The sequence below is a fragment of the Hemiscyllium ocellatum genome, chromosome 21, assembly GCF_020745735.1.
Source record: "Hemiscyllium ocellatum isolate sHemOce1 chromosome 21, sHemOce1.pat.X.cur, whole genome shotgun sequence".
Classification (NCBI taxonomy): Eukaryota; Metazoa; Chordata; class Chondrichthyes; order Orectolobiformes; family Hemiscylliidae; genus Hemiscyllium; species Hemiscyllium ocellatum.
Window position 1 is genome coordinate 43,225,862 of NC_083421.1, and position 20,474 is coordinate 43,246,335.

Genomic DNA, 20,474 nt, shown 5'->3' on the forward strand with positions numbered 1-20,474 from the left:
AGATGTTTTAAAACACTGAAGCACTGAATAAATGCAAGTTTCTGTAATCATTTAGAATTAACTTTCTCTTGAACTTCACTAGCATGCATATAAAACTGCACTTTAAAAAATAAAATGCAAAGTGTTGATCATGTTAAAAGAATAACAACAGTTAAATATTTTGATGAAAAGCCCAACAACTAAAGGAACCTTCGATCAAGGATTAGACCATAAAATATCACTCTAGAGATGTGGATTGGAACTGAGCCAGAAGCAATTTAAGCTCAGTTGTACAATCTGTTGTATTATTTCCAACATTGAGTATTAACTGCCAGGATACTCTCAAACTATGACAGTATCTGCAAGTGTTCAGAAATCATCAAATTCAGGTTCTTTGAGAACTCCAGTCTCATTTGTGAATGAATGCATTTACTTAAAATGCAAGATTAAAATGTTTGGGGTTATTTAGGGAACAATGAATTACTTAGTTTCACAAAATGCAATTAATTTTTTGCTACATGCAATTGATAATCATTAAAAGAAATTTGGGAACTACAAAGAATATTTAGCACTGAACTGCTTTCAATAACATCCATTGCTTCGAAATGTAAAAAGTTTACATTGGATGTGTGTGTGGGGTAAAATGATCAAAAATAAAGATTAGAACGATATCTATGAAAAATTCAAACTTAATTACAGGAGAAATATTTTGAATTAAATGAACATATTCTCCATGAAGAAATAAATTGAGTTGCAATTACATGTGAGTGTAACAAAAACATATTGGAACTGTTGACCTCCTGAGTTCATCAGTTTGCATAATCTAATAACTGATCCATCCATGATTGACTAGAATTTTGTATTTTATATAATGTAAAACACACAAGTACATAAGTTTAATCAAAAGTTACCAATCTGAAATTCACTGCCTTCAATTTTTGCCATTGAAGTAGGAAGTTCAGGTGAGGAGACTTCCAAGTTTAGCCCTTCGTTTCTCTTTATTTTCATTTTGAGGAAGCGGGTTATGGTGAAGTCTGGCCCATAATCTCTAGAGGCAGTTTGACGGCAGCCCTGAATGGGGCATGGATGCCGAACTGGGTGGATTAGAAAGCTCACTTTGGTTCTGAGATCTTGGTGTAGCTGTTTAAAAAAAGGCAGCTAGGTTCTCTAGCCCTGACCTACCCACATTCCCTCCCCAGCCCTCTTTCACAAACCATTCAAACATCACAGGCAGACTCAGCAACCATGTGGAGATGAAGGAAAAAAGTTTAACAACTGAAGAGTACTCTCACCCATACATGCTTTATGTAGAAATCAACCTCATGCATGAAACCCATTTGAAAAAGTTAAATACTCTCAATTAGTCAATGTGCTGTAAAATGCAACAAATTTATACTTATTAACCACATCAAAGGCAGCGAACTAATTCTTTCATAGCCTCTTCATATACCTCAATGGGAGGCAGTGCTAAATAATTTTAAAACTTTTGAAATATAGCCAAACATTCATAATAGGCTCAACTCTTTAAAAAAAACAGGAATTAAGACTACAATGTGGGGATTCTATGATTCTATGAAACTGCAGAAACCAATGGCCAAATTCCTTTTCTAAGCCATACCAGATGGCCTGTCAATCAAACAGCTCTGGTACCATATGTCTCCTGTCCTCTGTCACAATTGAAAGCTGAAACCCTTTTCTCCCCATGTTTAAGGGCTTCACATTTAAATAACATCAGACACCTAAACAGACATTATGTGCAATTTACGATTGTTTAATGTGTACTTCCTAAATTCATTCTACACTGTCGTTAAAACCCTTACAACCGTGAAATTGGGATGTGCTTGAACTCAGCACGAACTTAAAACAGCCCTGGTGAGCTTGAGTCACCTATTTTTGTGATTCATTCCCCACTGAGTACCACACCAAAAAAAAATGGAATCCAGCAGAAATGGGGCAGATGGTACATCTGGCTCTCGCCTATTTTTATTGGTCACCAGATTTGGTGTAACTCAGAAAAAATCCAGTCTTTTAACTGCACTTCTATCTCCACAGACGCTGCCTGACCAGATGACTATTTCCCATATTTTATAAATTTTACGCTTCTGATGTAAACTGATTAAACTTGTCAATACCATGATTGTGGAGGACATACTTCAGATGCAAAGCTATCTAACTTGGAGTACAGAAGTGATGTTGTGTCACAATTAGGAAGCAAGCAGTGAATCTATAAACAGATTACCAAACCCTTGGTGAAAACATCATATTCTACTTGAAATCATAAAATTGTCACCACATTCCAACAATTCAAACAGTTCCTACAACTTTTTAAATTCCTTTTTGATGTGGACACTCACTTCAACAGAAGGTAACTAACAATCCCATTTTATTGCAATAAAAATGTTACACTGTAAAGGCAAAAGACACCAAACCAATTAACTCACAAGTTGCTATATTATCCTATACACCACAACATAGTACACAATACTGGTCTCTCCCAGTCCTCGTTTTTTTTCTTGAGTTTGTTGCACGGAAATTAGAGAGATATCAGACACATTGGAATAGTTCAGTTTGTGCCGTTCATTTGGACTGAGGTAATTTTTTTTTCTCACTAACTATATGGTGAGAGATACAATCTTAGGTTAAGTGCACAAAATCAAAGCAATGATTTTAGTCAACAGTATAACGCAATAATTTTCTTTTAAGGCATAGCATCTGTTAGTCCTCTTGGATGTTGCTGCTTTCACAGTACCATAAAAATGAATTGCTTAGGTGAGAGAAAATTAAGACAAATAAGAGGACTGTTAGCATTATATTATGAGGCTCAAGCTAGACACACAGGGTTAGACCCAGTGGTGGTTGAATCTCCCTTCAGTTGAATGATACCTTCAGTAAAGGGACATTTTCCCTTATAGCCTCCTTTCAAATAAAGATTTAAGGTTCATTTAATTATTGGATCTGGAGGTAGGTCAACACTAGACTCTCAGTACAAGGCGACCAAATATCACTCGAAGGACGTTACTTTCATTCGATGCTTTACTTTGGTTGGGATACTGTAGAATAAATTGCCTGCATCAAACACATTCTTTTAACTTACGGAGTTATGGAACTCAATAATAGTATGAATAATGTACAGTAATAATAACTTAATTTCAAAAATATACTCCTCCTCTTAGGCGAAATTTGACTGGGGATCGATCAGGAGACAAAGAATTAAGCTAAAAAAATGCCAGATACTATTTTAAGCTCAGGTTGGTGATTTTACACCAGTTACTGAAATCATCTGATGAAACGCTATCGTCACATTTTCCAAGGATGCATATCAATTAGCAAAATATTGCCGAAGAACTGACTCCAAAATTGGAGTAGGTATACTCAGTCTTTTAAGCTAGCTAGCTGAAGTATTTTTCAAAAATGTACAGTCAAAATTGCTACGCTGCTATCCCATTGTACATATGTACTGAAGGTTTCTGGATCAAAATGCAAAAAAGCTATTTATTGCCTGTAGTCTCCCTACTGTCTGTACTCATTCTTTTACTTGAAGCTCATCTCTTTTTGAAAAGTAATGTCTAATTTTCAAAGAATATTGATATTCAGATCATGACACATACGACAGATCTGCAGAATTGAAAACTGTTTTGAACAGTTACAGCTTTCAGCTATATGTACAGATGCAAGGTAAAGGCAATACTAAGAGCATGACTTTTTCATGTGCTCTATCCAAGCAAACAGGTCCAATGGCAAAAACAGCAGCATATAAAAAAAAAATCAGCTTTTTGTCCCTTCCCCCTTTAGACAAACTGTCATGCAATGTGGAAGAGCACAATGTATAGAACAGCTTTCACAGGCACGGTTAGAGAAAGCTGATTAAGAATGTTCAACCAACAGCAAACTGCAGGCCGTTACAGTGAAAATAAATACATTTTATGCAAATGTGTTTGTCACTTTGACAGCATGTCTCAATTAAGGCATCTCACTGCTGTTGGTTAGATCTACTTCTGCAGTTGTACCAGCGAACCTGCTGTATTAGAAAAACACAGGGCTTGACCCTAATCCACATGCATGCATTTTTAAAATTCTGTCTTGTTTGTGCACACCAGGATAACACTGGCAGATGTATTAAGCAGTTGACAAATGATGAAAAACAGCTCGTCACATCGTTTGCATAAGAAAGCTTTATAATATTATAACTACTGTCTTCAGTTTTTAACAAAACCCGCAATTCTGCATTGGAAAAATACTTTGCAGTTTGTATACCTATTGCTACTCATGGAATCTAATTTGCATTTTATAAAGTTACACCCCTCAGCTACAATGACATACGTACGAACTTCAACAAACTTTGACGGCATAAAGCCACATCAGGTTTCAATGCAGTTTTATTGCTATGTCTTCACTTTTCCATGTAAATTGTATTCCATAGCTCATGGCAGCTAGTAAATCAAACATCAAATAAAAATGCTCAGAAAAATTTGAATAAGTACGAGTCAAATAATATAAATCAACCAGAGTAAAAAAGTCAATTAGTTGACTCTACTTTTGAGTATATCTTTGTCTACTGCTCTCGCTGAAATATATTGCTTTCAACAAATGCGTGTGCGTATCTCTGTCTCAATACAATTATGTATTCATATACGTCCCTCATACACATTATACCTTGAGCTTCATATTTTGTGGTTAGGCTTTAACAATGTTAAACAGAATAGGCAAGCGTATACATATGCAAAGAATAAAAAAGAGTCTACTGCTAAACTCACATACTCAAATTACAAACTAAAGCTAAACGAGCTGAGAGTCAAGTATTTGAAACAGAAGCATGTCTTTGGTAGGGCCAGACCAGTATCTGGCAATGAGAGATAATGTGCATACAACAGGAAACGTGTTTACACATTCACAAATGAATGTACTGAATGGGGAAATGAAAAGTCAGCAGAACTTATTTATTTTCTTTTGAAAATCTAGAATATTTTCATTAATTGCTCTACATGCTGAATTAAGCAAATTCCAATATCAATCTCCCTACAAAACAATTTGCATTTTACTGACCACCCAATTGCTGTTGCATTCATCAGACTTGATTATCTAGAGACTTTAACAGTGGAATTTTACTGCACATGTTAAAAAACCTTGGAGATACAGATAAAAAAAGCTTTGCTATGCACAATAGGGTTGGCACAATGAGTAGATTTTAGTCTGACAACAAAATACATAAAGAAAGGGGAGCAGGTTAAATAAATCTCAAAACAAAAACCTACGATCAATGAGTTCCATTATTTTGTTGTATTCATGTTATTTTAAATGTACAACACACTTATTTGTAAAGTAAAAGCATTCTATGCAAAACTGTCATTTATAACAATTAAAATTTCCCTTACTCTAACAACATCAGCATTATCTATTCCTGATGTTAACATACCTAAGATGCTGAGGATTGTACAACTCCCAGTGTAGGTACCCCTCTTTTAAGTGCAGCTGGACACTTTTATAGGCTTTAAATAGCAGAATCAATTACGATAATGAGCAAATATTTTCCAACTCTAAATATCAACAGTTGCCAAAATTCAACTACAACAATGAGAATATCTCCTGTGGCATGTGTGAAATTATATATTATACTTATCAGTTCGAAAATCTCAGTGACCTTAGCTGATGCGCACTCTAAAATGAAACTATTTCATGCAATAGGAAGAATGAGAAAGAGTTAAACAATTAAACTTATAAAGGTATACATACGAACATATAAATTAGGAGTAGGATTAGACATTGGGATTTTCAATTCTGTTCCATCAATTAATAAGATCATGGCTAATCTGTTTCAAGTTTCTACTTTCCTGTCTACCCCCCGATCCCTTTGATTTCCTTGTCGGTTAAGAATCTAACAAACACAGATTTTGAAATATTAAATATCTCAGTAACCACTGATCTTTGGGGCTGAGAATTCCACAGACCAACAACCTTTGAAGTGAAAAAAAGTTCTTCTCATCTCCATCTTAAATGGGAGATTTCTCATTTTTAAACTTCTCCCCCCCTTTGATCATTGGATGGATTAAAACTAAGATTTACAGCAACATAAAACATGAAATGGAAAAGTCATATTTTATCAGGAAACCAGTTTAAAACAATACAAAATTATGTATCAGTTCCACAACTTGGTAAATCAATAGTTTTATAAAATGAACATAAACACAGTCAAGGACCAGGAAATGAAATGTACTATGTTTTTTGAAACAATTAACATACATCTTTTAATTTTAGTTTCTGTTGTATCTGCACATAAAACAGGTTCAAGCAAAACTCACACAAGTCACCAAAATATCACACTGCTCATTTACACTTCAATTTTGGGAAAAATAACTTTGTACTTAGAGATAGAAAATATTTGCACATTGTCATAATTGAAGCTGCTATTTAAAGCCTAAAAAGGTGTCCACCTGCACTTCAAAAGGAGGGGGATTAGCCAATTGACTCACCAGCATTTTTTAGGCATGTTAAAGTTGAGAATAGATTATGCTGATACGGTTAGAATAAAGGAAATTTTAATTGTTACAAACAACAGTTTTGCATGGAATGCTTTTATTTTTCAAATGACTGTATTGCATATTTAAAATAAGGAACATGAATACAATATAATAATGGTACTCAATAATTTGAGTTTTTGTTTTGAGGTTTATTATTTCGTTTGTTTAAACTGCTCCTCTTGCTTTACATATTTTGTTGTCAGGCTGTAAAATCTAATCATTGTGCCCATTTTATTGTGCACAGCAAGGTTTTTTCTATTGTCTCCAAGGTTTTTTTTTAAAACATGCACAATAAGATTCCACAGAAACAGTTTCTAGATTTGGGTGTGACTTGAGCTAAAAGCAAATGATGAATGAGTCAACTGCTTTGTCTGTTGTATGAACGGTATTAAATGAAACGCGGTATTCAGCTTCAATCAATTTTTTTCAGACATCAGATATTAGCACAAAAGTGTGCAGAAATGTGGCATTGTGTGGCACCAGTACAATCCTATATGCTCACTGGTGGAAATGCTTTCATCTCCAGAAAGGCTATTGCACAGTTATTAAAATTTCAATGGAACAGACACATATGATAGATTTATTCTGTGATTATCATCACCAATACTAATTTATATTACCAGCTACCTGTCCGACAAATAATACCTCACATGACACACATTGATCCCGTTCTGTTCCCTTCAATTATTTCAAGTCTTCAATAACTAAATATGCAAATTGACCATTTTCAGCCAATTCTTCACCATAGCTAATGGGAATTTGTTGTTTTGTTGCTTCTCCCCTTAGCAAGGATTAATACAAAGAGAGGTGCAGAAAAAGACAGATGAGAGGCTGAAGTAGAAGTGGATACCTTTAACATTAACCACATTTTAATTAATTCATTATATTGCATGATTAATTTATGAGTTTTAGCTTGTTAGTACAGAGTTAAATCCTAATTACTTCAGAAAAATGTTCTTATTTCAACAAATGCTGTTTTGTGTCTTCTTTAAAGCATACAGATATTGAAAATGTATTGCAAATCAAAAGCTAATAATTATTTAAGGATGATATGAAAGTGAATTGCACTTTTGCTTTCTCAAAATTTGAGAGAAAAGTGCCAATAACAAAATTCACTTCATAATGATTAAAAACAGTATGTTAAATTCTGTCCAGATAATGACCAAAAGGGACACTGGATTGCGGAGTTCTCATGCTGGTAATGAAATTATCAGCATATCGGTAAATGAAATCCTCATCCAGTAATTTCCTACATCCAGTATCTTCTGTTAATTCAAGTGCATGTCTCACCTCCTGGCCAGACAGAACCAACAATGAAAAGTGATTTTAGGAAAAAAATTGTTAATACTGGAGTTCGGAAATAAATTGGAATTGCTAGATAAATGTATTCCACCAGTCAGCATTTGTAGAAAGAAAATATGTAGAAGACTTATGAATGCTTTTCATTGATCCATGTAAAAGGCTGTTCAGATAAATGAAGATCTCTAATTCAGACATCATAAAGTTCCACTTTTTTTTTTACAGTTCTGCATAATTAAAATTTTTTCTGGATAATAGATCATACTGATCTTGAAATTCCTATTCCATAAGTTATTGTTGTGTAGAATGAGAGAAATCCCTGATGAACTTGCAGCAGTCTAGTTTAAAACATACATATATTGAATATTGTCCTAGGAGAATTTTGTCAGCCACTGAAAATCTATCAGGTTTTCCTCTATAAATTTCAAAGTGGTACAAGATTTTTAAATAGATAAAAATGGCTTGCAGAAGTCAAAGTTTTGGAAATCAGGGATGTAACAGAAGTACTTTCTACTTGCATGGATGAGTGGAGTTACAACAACACTCAAAAAGCTCAACCCATCTGGGCTAAAACAGTCCACTCGATTAGCACCCATCTATTGGTTTAAACATTTGCCACCAGCACATCAAAGCTACAGTATGTACTATTTACAGGATAAACAGCAGAAATTAGTTAAGTTCTGTTCAACAGCATGTCCAAAATTCACACCATTCACCACTTATGACAAAGATAGTATGGGAACTGTAATTCCTAACCTTAATCTTCCTCAAAGGAAGTGAAAAGGGAAAAACGCTGGTCCCTCCAGGAAGGTCCATATGTGAAGAACAATTTTGTAAAAAAATTCCAACCGCAAATGCTGACCTCTATTATCACTAATAATAGTTTAATGTATGCATATTTTCATCATGAAATCTCACCAGCAGCTAATTTATTTTGTGGATTGTGCTTTTTGACTGCATTTTTTGGGAAGCATGCTGAAACTCCTACAAACGGCTTTTCTACATTAACACAAGCTTCAATGCTTAACTAATACTGCCGTCAGTTCACCATATATCATTCTTACAAGGAACAGAATATCAGCGAAATGAAGGAAGACTAAATGAGCAACTCTGGAGTGCTCTTGGCAATTAAATAATAAAAATCAAAGAACACAGTTAATGGAAGAAAGAGAAATTGTGAGAAGCATAATAAAAGGAATCATTTCATTTACATGCATTCATTCACGAGAAAGGATTAAAAGGCAGCATGACATGATATAAAGTGCCACTCTTTAATGATTAAATTACTTTGGTCCTTATAGCAAGGTCAATTCCATGCACAGATTGGATAATTTAACTACATACCTGCCCAAAGTGCACAGTTATTGGTCGCCGGTCCTCTCGCTGCTTGCCTTCTTTCTTCTCAGACATAGGCGATGTAATACTCTTCGGTTGGATATCATCTCCTGCTACAGAGTAGCCATTCTCTGCCATTTCCTGCATGGTAGGAAAAGATGATTTGCAAGGTCAGGAAATTCCTGATTAAGGGTAAGGGGCAAAGAGAAGGTACTAGGGGAAAAAGCTATCTAAGCATTATGACATTAGGAACACAAAAAGGTAAAAACAAAAAGCACAGTGATATATCAAATCACTTAATGCATAAAAAGAGACAATTATATCGAGTTATCGTGAGTGGAATAGAAAAGAACAATTCATTAGTCAACAATTTTTCTTACTACACATGAAAGAAGACTGATGTTCATTGAAAGCGCAGTTTTCAATTGGAACAGTGCAAACCTATTTTTAACAAATTTAGACTGACATCGGAATAATTGCTGCAGCCAAAGAAATTACAAATTTAATTTTCCCAATTTGCTGTCTCATTCACATCAGGAATTGGGGTAGAAACGAGACTAATTCAGTGTCTGGATGCTTGGAAAGCTCAGAATCAGGGAACGGTTAGGAGTGAACTTTATGATCACAAGCAGTAAGTTAGTTCACAGGCTCCTATAAATATATGGAAACTTTGAAGAGTAAGATTCATTAAATATGTCATATTTTAAACCTAAATGAGTGACTCATTTTAAATAAGTGAGGGTGACAGGTGGGCTACAATAAGACAAAGATTTATGCTCAAATTTTCAGAGTCAGGAGGACACCACGGAGCACTCAAAATGGCAGACAATTTCTGAATCGAACAGATCCAATTTTTGTGGGTAGGGAAAAGAGGACTGGCTGAGTTTCCTTCTTGATAAAAGCCTTAACCTGCAATGAGAGAGTTACAAAGTTATGGAGCAGATGTAAACATTCTTGAAGGGGTGGATGTCTGTAAAACTGCCATAATATTGAAGTTACTTAAAATTTCAAACATTTAAAAAGCAAAAAGACAGAATTAAAAAAAATTGTAAAAATCCCTCATCTGACAGTTTTAATATCTGTTTGGTGACACTTTCCTAAGAGATCTCGATGAAAAATTTGCTGATTTCCAAAAGACATATTTATCTCAGGAGTTATACAGTCACAGAGTCGTAGAGATGTACAGCATGAAAACAGACTCTGCAATCCAACTCATCCATGCTGACCAGATATCCTAAAATAGTCAAGTCCCATTTGCCAGCATTTGGCCCATATCCCTCTCAACCCTTTTTATTCATAAAGCCATCCAGATGCCTTTTAAATGTAAGTGTAAATTACAAACCCTCCACCACCTTCTCTGGCAGTTCATTCTCTGCATGAAAAAGGTGCCCCTTAGGTCTCTTTTAAAATTTTCCCCTCTCACTTTAAATCTACGCCCTCTAGTTTTGGACTCCCTTAGCCTGGGGAAAAGACCTTGACTATTCACCCTATCCATGCCCCTTATGATCTTATAACTTCATAGCTTAAAACTTACAAAGAGATGTTTGAAGAACCAGCTGTTTTTTTTTTGATTTGGGGCATCAATTAAAGCTTGTTTGTTTTTCATGATGTGGAGGTGCCAGTGTTAGACTGGAGTGGATAAAATCAGAAATCACATGACACCAAGTTGTAGTCCAACTGGTTTATTTAAAATCATAAACTTTCAGCACTTGTCCGATATCTATCATCCCTCAATTTAAAGCTATGTTCCGTTGTGCTAGCCATCACCATCCAAACGAAAAGACTCTCCCTGTCTACTCTATCTAACCCTCTGATTATCTTATATGTCTGAAATGAGTCACCTCTCAACCTTCTTCTCTCAAATGAAAAACACATCTAGTCTCTCAGCCTTTCCCTGTAAGACCTTCCCTCCATACCAGATAACATCCAAGTAAATCTTCTCTACCCTTTCACATCCTTCTTATAACGCGGTGATCAGAACGGTACGCAATAGTCCAAGTGCGGCCATACCAGAGTTTTGTACAGCTGCAACATGACCTCATGGTTCCAAAATTTAATCCTTCTAAAATAAAATCTAACATATTGTATGCCTTCTTAACAATCCTATCAACTAAGTGGCAACTTTCAGGGAACTATGTACATGGACACAGACATCTCTCTCCTCATCTACACTACCAAGAATCTTACCATTAGTCCAGTACTCTTTATTCCTGTTGCTCCTTCCAAAGTGAATCACCTCTCACTTTTCCGCATTAAACTCCAACTGCCACCTCTTGACCCAGTTCTGCAGCTTATCTATATCCCTCTGTAACCCACAACATCCATCGGCACTATCCACAACTCTATCAACTTTAGTGACCAACGTTTGAGAGAAGATTTGTAGCTCGGGTGCTTGTTGTTGTGGTTCTGTTTGCCGAACTGGGAATTTGTGTTGCAGATGATTCGTTCCCTGTCTAGGTGACATCCTCAGTGCTTGGGAGTCTCCTGTGAAGCGCTTCTGTGATGTTTCCTCTGGCATTTATAGTGGTTTGTCTCTGCCGCTTTCGGTTGTCAGTTCCAGCTACTATTATAGGACAAGCCAAACAAAGAACAGCCAGGGAATTCCGAGAGGCATGGCACTCATCCACAGATTCTACCAACAAACATAGAACATAGAACATAGAAGGATACAGCGCAGTACAGGCCCTTCGGCCCTCGATGTTGCGCCGACCGAATCCTACCTAACCTATACTAGCCCAATAACTTCCAAATGCCTATCCAATGCCCGCTTAAATGACCATAAAGAAGGAGAGTTCACCACTGATACGGGCAGGGCATTCCATGAACTCACAACCCGCTGTGTGAAGAATCTACCCCTAACATCTGTCCTATACCTACCACCCCTTAATTTAAAGCTATGTCCCCTAGTAACACCTGACTCCATTAGCGGTAAAAGGTTCTTAGTATCTACCCTATCTAAACCCCTAATCATCTTATACACTTCTATCAGATCTCCCCTAAACCTTCTCTTCTCCAATGAGAACAGCCCCAAGTGCCTCAGCCTTTCCTCATAAGATTTTCCTACCATTCCAGGCAACATCCTGGTAAACCTCCTCTGCACTCGTTCTAAAGCTTCCACATCCTTCCTATAGTATGGCGACCAAAACTGCACACAATACTCCAGATGAGGCCGCACCAGAGTCTTATACAACTGCAACATGACCTCAGGACTCCGGAACTCAATTCCTCTGCCAATAAAGCCCAGTACACCATATGCCTTCCTCACAGCACTATTTACCTGGGTGGCAACTTTCAGAGATCTGTGTACATGGACACCAAGATCCCTCTGCTCATCCACACTACCAAGTAGCCTACCATTAGCCCAGTAATCCATCACCTTGTTATTCCTACCAAAGTGAACGACTTCGCACTTAGCTACATTGAATTCCATTTGCCACATTTCCGCCCAGCTCTGCAACTTTTCTATATCCCGCTGTAACCTACCACTTCCTTCCTCACTATCCACAACTCCACCGACTTTTGTGTCATCCGCAAACTTGCTTACCCAGCTTTCAAGTCCTTCCTCTAGATCATTTATAAAGATAACAAAAAGCAATGGTCCCAAAACAGATCCTTGTGGTACACCGCTAGTAACTGCGCTCCAAGATGAACATAATCCATCAACTACTACCCTCTGTCTCCTTCCAGCCAGCCAATTCCTAATCCAAACCTCTAATGTATCCTCAATGCCATACCTCCGAAGTTTTAGCATTAGCCTACCATGGGGAACCTTATCGAACGCCTTACTAAAATCCATATACACAACATCTACTGCTTTACCCTCATCCACTTCCTTGGTCACCTTCTCAAAGAACTCAATAAGGTTTGTGAGGCACGACCTGCCCTTCACAAAACCATGCTGGCTATCCCTGATCACGTTATTCCTACCCAGATGTTCATAAATCTTATCCCTTACCATTCTCTCTAAGACTTTGCCCACCACTGAAGTCAGACTCACTGGCCTATAGTTGCTAGGGCTATCCCTACTCCCTTTCTTGAACAATGGGACCACATTCGCTATCCTCCAGTCCTCTGGTACTATTCCTGTTGACAACGACGACATAAAAATCCAGGCCAATGGCTCTGCTATCTCCTCCCTAGCTTCCCATAGGATCCTGGGGTAAATGCCATCAGGCCCAGGAGACTTATCTATATTCATCCTTTCCAATATTCCCAAAACCTCTTCCCTGCATATTTCCAGGGCATCCATTCTAATTATTTGTGATTCAATATTCACATCAGCAACAGTGTCCTGTTCCTGAGTGAATACTGAGGAAAAGTACTGATTTAATGTCTCTCCAATCTCCTCCGCCTCCACACACAACTTCCCACTACTATCCTTGACTGGACCGATACCTACCCTAGTCATCCTTTTATTCTTGACATACCTATAGAAAGCCTTTGGGTTTTCCCTAATCCTACCAGCTAAAGACTTTTCATGTCCCCTTCTCGCTTCTCTTAGCTCCCTCTTTAGCTCCTTCCTGGCTACCTTATAACACTCAATCGCCCCTACTGAACCTTCACGCCTCATCTTTACATATGCCGCCTTCTTCCCTTTCACAAGGGACTCCAATTCCTTACTAAACCACGGCTGCCTCACAAGGCCCTTTACACCATGCCTGACTGGTACATACCTATCGAGGACACGCAGTAGCTGCTCCTTGAACACTCCCCACATCTCATTAGTGTTCTTCCCTTGAAGCCTGTTTTTCCAATCCACACATCCTAAGTCATGCCTCACTGCATCATAATTTCCCTGCCCCCAGCTATAGCTCTTGCCCTGCGGCACACGATTATCCCTCTCCATCACTAAAGTAAAAGTCACCGAGTTGTGGTCACTGTCCCCGAAGTGCTCACCTACCTCCAAGTCTAACACCTGGCCTGGTTCATTACCTAGAACCAAATCCAATATAGCCTCCCCTCTTGTTGGCCTGTCGACATATTGTGTCAGGAAACCCTCCTGCACACATTGGACAAACACCGACCCATCTAATGAACTCGAGCTATAGCTCTCCCAGTCAATATCTGGGAAGTTAAAGTCCCCCATAACAACCACCCTGCTACCTTCACTCTTTTCCTGAATCATCCTCGCAATATTATCCTCTACTTCTCTAGGACTATTAGGAGGCCTGTAGAAAACACCTAACAGGGTGACCTCACCTTTCCTATTTCTAACCTCAGCCCAAACTACCTCAGATGGCAAGTCCTCTTCCATCATCCATTCCACTGCTGTGATACTGTCTTTGACAAGTAATGCCACGCCTCCCCCTTTTTTACCCCCATGTCTGATCCTACTAAAACATTTGAACCCTGGAACGTGCAACAGCCATTCTTGTCCCTGTTCTACCCACGTCTCTGTAATGGCCACAACATCGAAGTCCCAGGTACCAACCCACGCTGCAAGTTCAAACACATCGACCTGGACCCAATATACGGGCCACTGCAGCAGACAGCTGGAACTGACAACCGAAAGCAGCAGAGACAAACCACTATAAATGCCTGAGGAAACATCACAGAAGTGCTTCACAGGAGGCTCCCAAGCACTGAGGATGTCACCTAGACAGGGGATGAAATGTCTGCAACACAAATTCCCAGCTCAGCGAACAGAACCACAACAACCTTAGTGACATCCCCAAATTTACTAATCCATCCTTCTACACCCGCATCCAGTTCATTTATAAAAATGACAAACGACAGTGCCCCCAAAACAGATCCTTGCAGTACACCACTAATAACTGAACTCCAGGATGAATATTTCCCATCAACCACCACCCTCTGTCTTTCTCGGATAGCCAATTTCTGATCCAATTCGCTAAATCACCCTCAATCCCATGCCATATATTTTGTGCAATAACCTATCGTGGGGAACCTTATCAAACACGTTACTGAAATCCATATACAATCACATCAACCACTTTACCCTCATCCACCTGTTTGGTCACCTTCTTAAAGAACTCAATAAGGTTTGTGAGGCATGACCTCCCTTCACAAAACTGTGTTGACTATCCCTAATTAACTTATTCCTTTCTAGATGATTATAAATCCTCTCTCTTATAACCTTTTCTAACATTTTGCTCACTGATCTTTAATTAGCAGGTTTATCCCTACTCCCCTTCTTGAAAAGGGAAAAACATTTGCTATCCTCCAGTCTTCTGGCACTATTCCTGTAGACAATGACGACATAAAGATCAAAGCCAAAGGCTCTGCAATCTCCTCCCTGGCTTCCCAGAGAATCCTTGGATAAATCCCATCCGGCCTAGGATATTTATCTAATTTTCACACTTTCCAGAATTGCTAACACCTCCACCTTGTGCACCTCAAATACATCTATTCTAGTCGCCTGTATCTCAGTATTCTCCTCGACACCGTTGTCTTTTTCCAGTGTGAATACTGCCGAAAAATATTTATTTAGCACTTTTCCTAACTCCACTGACTCCATGCACAACTTCCCATTACTATCCTTGATTGGTCCCAGTCTTACTGTAGTCATTCTTTTATTCCTGATACACCTATGGAATTTGTACGATCTTTTGATCTTTCTGCCCTTGATCTCTTTGCCATAAATTCTGGGTTGTGTGTGCTTCCCTCTCACTTCACCTGATGAAGGGGCTACACTCTGAAAGCTTGTGATTTCAAACAAACCTGTTGGACTGTAACCTGGTGCGTGATTTTGGACTTTGTTTTTGTAAAAGATTAGCTACTTGATATTTAAAAGCCTTGAATGAATTTTCAAGAATAGCAACGTTTTTTTTGAAAAGCATAGTTCTGTCTTAGAGTTCTTGGACTTTATTATTTCATCTTAGTCTGGCTCTTGAGTTCTCCATGTAGTGAGAAAGGGATGATCACCTTATTGGGATTGTATTATAGACCCCCCCCAATAGTCAGAGGGAAATTGAGAAACAAACTTGTAAGGAGATCCCAGCTATCTGTAAGAATAATAAGGTAGTTATGGTAGTGGATTTTAATTTTCCAAACATCGATTGGGACTGCCATAGTGTTAAAGGTTTAGATGGAGAGGAATTTCTTAAGTGTGTACAAGACAATTTTCTGATTCAGTATGTGGATGTACCTACTAGAGAAGGTGCAAAACTTGACCTACTCTTGGGAAATAAGGCAGGGCAGGTGACTGAAGTGCCAGTGGGGAAGCACTTTGGAGCCAGCGACCATATTTCTACTCGTTTTAAAATAGTGATGGAAAAGGATAGACCAGATTTAAAAGTTGAAGTTCTAAATTGGAGAAAGGCCAATTTTGACAGTGTTAGGCAAGAACTTTCAAAAGCTGATTGGAGGCAGATGTTCGCAGGTAAAGGGACGGCTCGAAAATGGGATGTCTTCAGAAGTGAGATAACAAGAATCCAGAGAAAGTACATTCTGTCAGGGTGAAAGGGAAGGCTGGTAGCTATAGGGAATGCTGGATGACTGAAGAAATTGAGGGTTTGGTTAAGAAAAAGAAGGAAGCATATGTCAGGTACAGACAGGATAGATTGCTGGGCCTCTTGCTGAGATATTTGTATCATCGATAGTCACAGATCAGGTGCCGGAAGACTGGAGGTTGGCAAACGTGGTGCCATTGTTTAAGAAGGTGGTAAAGACAAGCCAGGGAACTACAGACCAGTGAACCTGGCCTTGCTGGTGGGCAAGTTGTTGGAGGAAATCCTGAGGGACGGGATGTACATGTATTTGGAAAGGCAAGGACTGATTCGGGATAGACAACATGGCTTTGTGCGTGGGAAATCATGTCTCACAAACTTGATTAAGTTTTTTGAAGAAGTAACAAAGAAGATTGATGAGGGTAGAGCAGTAGATGTGATCTATATGGACTTCAGTAAGGCGTTCGACAAGGTTCCTCATGGGAGAATGATTAGCAAGGTTAGATCTCATGGAGAACTAGCCATTTGGATACAGGACTGGTTCAAAGGTAGAAGATAGAGGGTGGTGGTGGAGGGTTGTTTTTCAGACTGGAGGCCTGTGTCCAGTGGAGTGCCACAAGGATCGGTGCAGGGTCCTCTACTTTTTGTCATTTACATAAATGATTTGAATGCAAGCATAAGAGGGACAGTTAGTAAGTTTGCAGATGACACCAAAATTGGTGGTGTAGTAGACAGCGAAGAGGGTTACCTCAGATTACAACAAGATCTGGACCAAATGGGCCAATGGGCTGAGAAGTGGCAGATGGAGTTTAATTCCGATAAATGCGAGGTGCTGCATTTAGGGAAAGCAAATCTTAGCAAGACTTATACACTTAATGGTAAGGTCCTAGGGAGTGTTGCTGAACAAAGAGACCTTGGAGTGCAGGATCATTGTTCCTTGGAAGTGGAGTCGCAGGAGGATAGTGAAGGCGGCGTTTGGTATGCTTTCCTTTATTGGTCAGAGTATTTAGTACAGGAGTTGAGAGCTCATGTTGCGGCTGTACAGGACATTGGTTAGACCACTGTTGGAATATTGCATGCAATTCCGGTGTCCTTCCCATCAGAAGGATGTTGTGAAACTCGAAAGGGTTCAGAAAAGATTTACAAGGATGTTGCCAAGGTTGGAAGATCTGAGCTACAGGGAGAGGCTGAACAAGCTGGGGCTGTTTTCCCTGGAGCATCGGAGGCTGAGAGGTAACCGTATTGAGGTTTACAAAATTATGAGGGGCATGGATAGGATAAATAGACAAAGTTTTTTCCATGCGTTCGGGGAGTCAAGAACTAGAGGGCATAGGTTTAGGGTGAGGGGGGAAAGATATAAAAGAGACCTAAGGGGTAACTTTTTCATGCAGAGGGTGGTACGTGCATGGAATGAGCTGGCAGAGGAAGTGGTGGAGGCTGGTACAATTGTCACATTTAAGAGGCATTTGGATGGGTATATGAATAGGAAGGGTTTGGAGGGATATGGACCAGGTGCTGGCAGGTGGGACTAGATTGGGTTAAGATATCTGGTCAGCATGGACAGGTTGGACCGATGGGTCTGTTTTCATGCTGTATATTTCTATGACTCTATGACTCTAATTGCTGCCCAAGGTGATCATTTAATAATTTGTATTAATGTCTTCTTAAAACACTCTCTTGACATGTACTATCAACAAAGATATTTTTAGTACTTTTAGGGATGTTGCAACTATTTACCATGTCACCACTGAATTGGGCTAAGTCCCAGAGAACCAAAACAGGCCTTGGAACTCTATTTCCTCCCCAACTCTGCCTTAGTGACCACTAATGTTCTGCTTTCAGGGCCAGCGGGCCTAACTCAATCGCATACCTATCCTCCCATCCCCAAAACAATCATTGCTACATTCAACAGCCTTTCGACTGAGGTGAGTCTAGCAAGACGTTAGGCAAGTGGAGTCAGAATCTTAACTTACAATTGGTGTACATAGCACTAAAGTTTAGCATTTTAGTTTTGATAGAAAAGTTCTGATGGACAAATTGGGACTTATAATGTAAGTTCCATGAAGTTAAGTTTTAACAAATTGCTAATGAAACATTCCAGGACTCCTGATAGAAGGAGAGTAGTGACATTGCAGGCGGTCCCCGAAGAAAGTTCACTGGGTTTATACCGGCTATAGAGGGACTGCCCTATGAGAAAAGGAGAGTAGGTTGAGCCTACACTCATTGGAGTTTAGAAAAATGAGACATTCCCTTATTGAAACATGCAAGATTCTTAGGGGGATTTGACAGGATAGGTGCAGAGAGGTTGTTTCACCTTTTGGGAGGTCCTAGGATCAGAGAGCATGATTTGGAAGAACAGGGAATAATCTGACACATTTAAGACAGAGGTGAGAAGGAATATCTTCTTTCTGAGGTTAGTGGACCAGTGGAATCCTTTACTGCAAAGGGTTGTCAAAGCTGGTCATTAAGTACATTCAGGTTGAAATACAGAGATTGTTAATCAGTGAGGAATTGACAGTCATGGAGGAAAGGCAGGAAAGTTGAGGATTATCAAATCACCTATGGTCTGAGTGAATACAGAAGCAAATTTGATGGTCTCAATGACCTACTTCTGCTTCTACATCTTATGGTCTTACAAGGATTCTATTTTTATTAAAGTTTGCTTAGTTTTTCAAAGCATTATGTTCAAAAGAACATCACAAAAACAGTACTCAGGGTCATCCAGCCACAAACTGTCAGCATATTGGAGAGACTTTGGAGAAAAATGAACTAGAGAACTGGACTTGAAGAGTGGTATTATTAAGATAGATACTGTTGTATAAACTGTTTACAGTACAGAGCAAGTTTCTAATACATTTGCAACAAGGGAACATTTTTGAAATGTGAAGAAAATATTACTTTTTAATAAAATATTTGTTAAATCATGCATTGTGTCAAACTTCAATACTTAGAGACTATGTTAGGAAGTCTGAATGTAATTATTGACGGATTTATTTTCAGGATTTGTTTCTTTCAATATTTTTACATACTTTTAGTTGGTGAGATTGGTGTTCACTCGTGAGGTTAACTTGTCTGCTTTTATTGCAAAATTCCAAGAGTATGGTCACATGATTCACATAAGCTAACTGGGAGCAAATGATATCTGACTGTTCTTGAAGTTTCATGGATTATGTGAAAAAAATGCTTATGATGCCAGTGTATTGGCTATTATTCATTCACAATGTAAAGGTTTTCTCTTACCTTGCACTTGCTTCTTTTGCAAAATACATTAGAACTGTGCCTTCTGGCTCTTGATCTGTTTACAAGTGGCAACAGCTTCTCCCTATTCAACCCAAGTCTCATGATTTTGTAAACTTTTATCAAATCACCTTTAAGCTTTTATATACGCTTTATGAGCAGTTCTTTCTATCTGGCCTGCACTTTTACTGGTTTATTTACATATGCTCCAGGTCGTTTTGTCCCTGCACACCCTTTAGAATAGTACCTTTAGAATATAATGTACCTTGTGTTCTTTGTACCATAGTGAATCACCTTACGTTCTTCGCACTGAACCCCATCTGCTAACTATTTGCCTATTTTATCAAGGTGTCAATGTCCTGTCGAAGTTCTCCACTGTCCTCCACAGAGATTACAATTCTCTTCAGTTTTGTGTTGTCTAGATTGTCTAGATCATTAATCTGGAAAAGCAAGTGTCCCAATACTGAACCTAGGGAACTCCACAAAACATTCTTCCAGCTCAAAAAGTACCCATTAACCTTTACTCTCTGCTTCCTATCCCTCAATCAATTTTGTATTCATAATTGATTTTGTACTTTTATTTCCTGACCTGTAACTTTTCCCATAAGTCTGTATGTGGCACTGTGTTGAACACATTTTGGAAATCTATGCACACCGCAAACATTAGCTATTCCCTCATCAGCTTTCTTTTCTACCACTT

At 38.5% G+C, this 20,474-nt stretch overlaps 1 protein-coding gene across 4 annotated transcripts in view; it reads right to left on the minus strand.

Moving 5' to 3' along the window:
• dennd1a (DENN/MADD domain containing 1A) overlaps nt 1–20,474 on the minus strand; it is a 509,155-nt gene that overhangs the window by 52,823 nt on the left and 435,858 nt on the right. For all 4 annotated transcript variants that reach the window (XM_060841064.1, XM_060841063.1, XM_060841067.1 and 1 more), the window contains exon 19: nt 9,138–9,269. In XM_060841064.1, the coding sequence (XP_060697047.1) occupies nt 9,138–9,269 (132 nt within the window). The remainder of the gene's footprint in view (nt 1–9,137; nt 9,270–20,474) is intronic.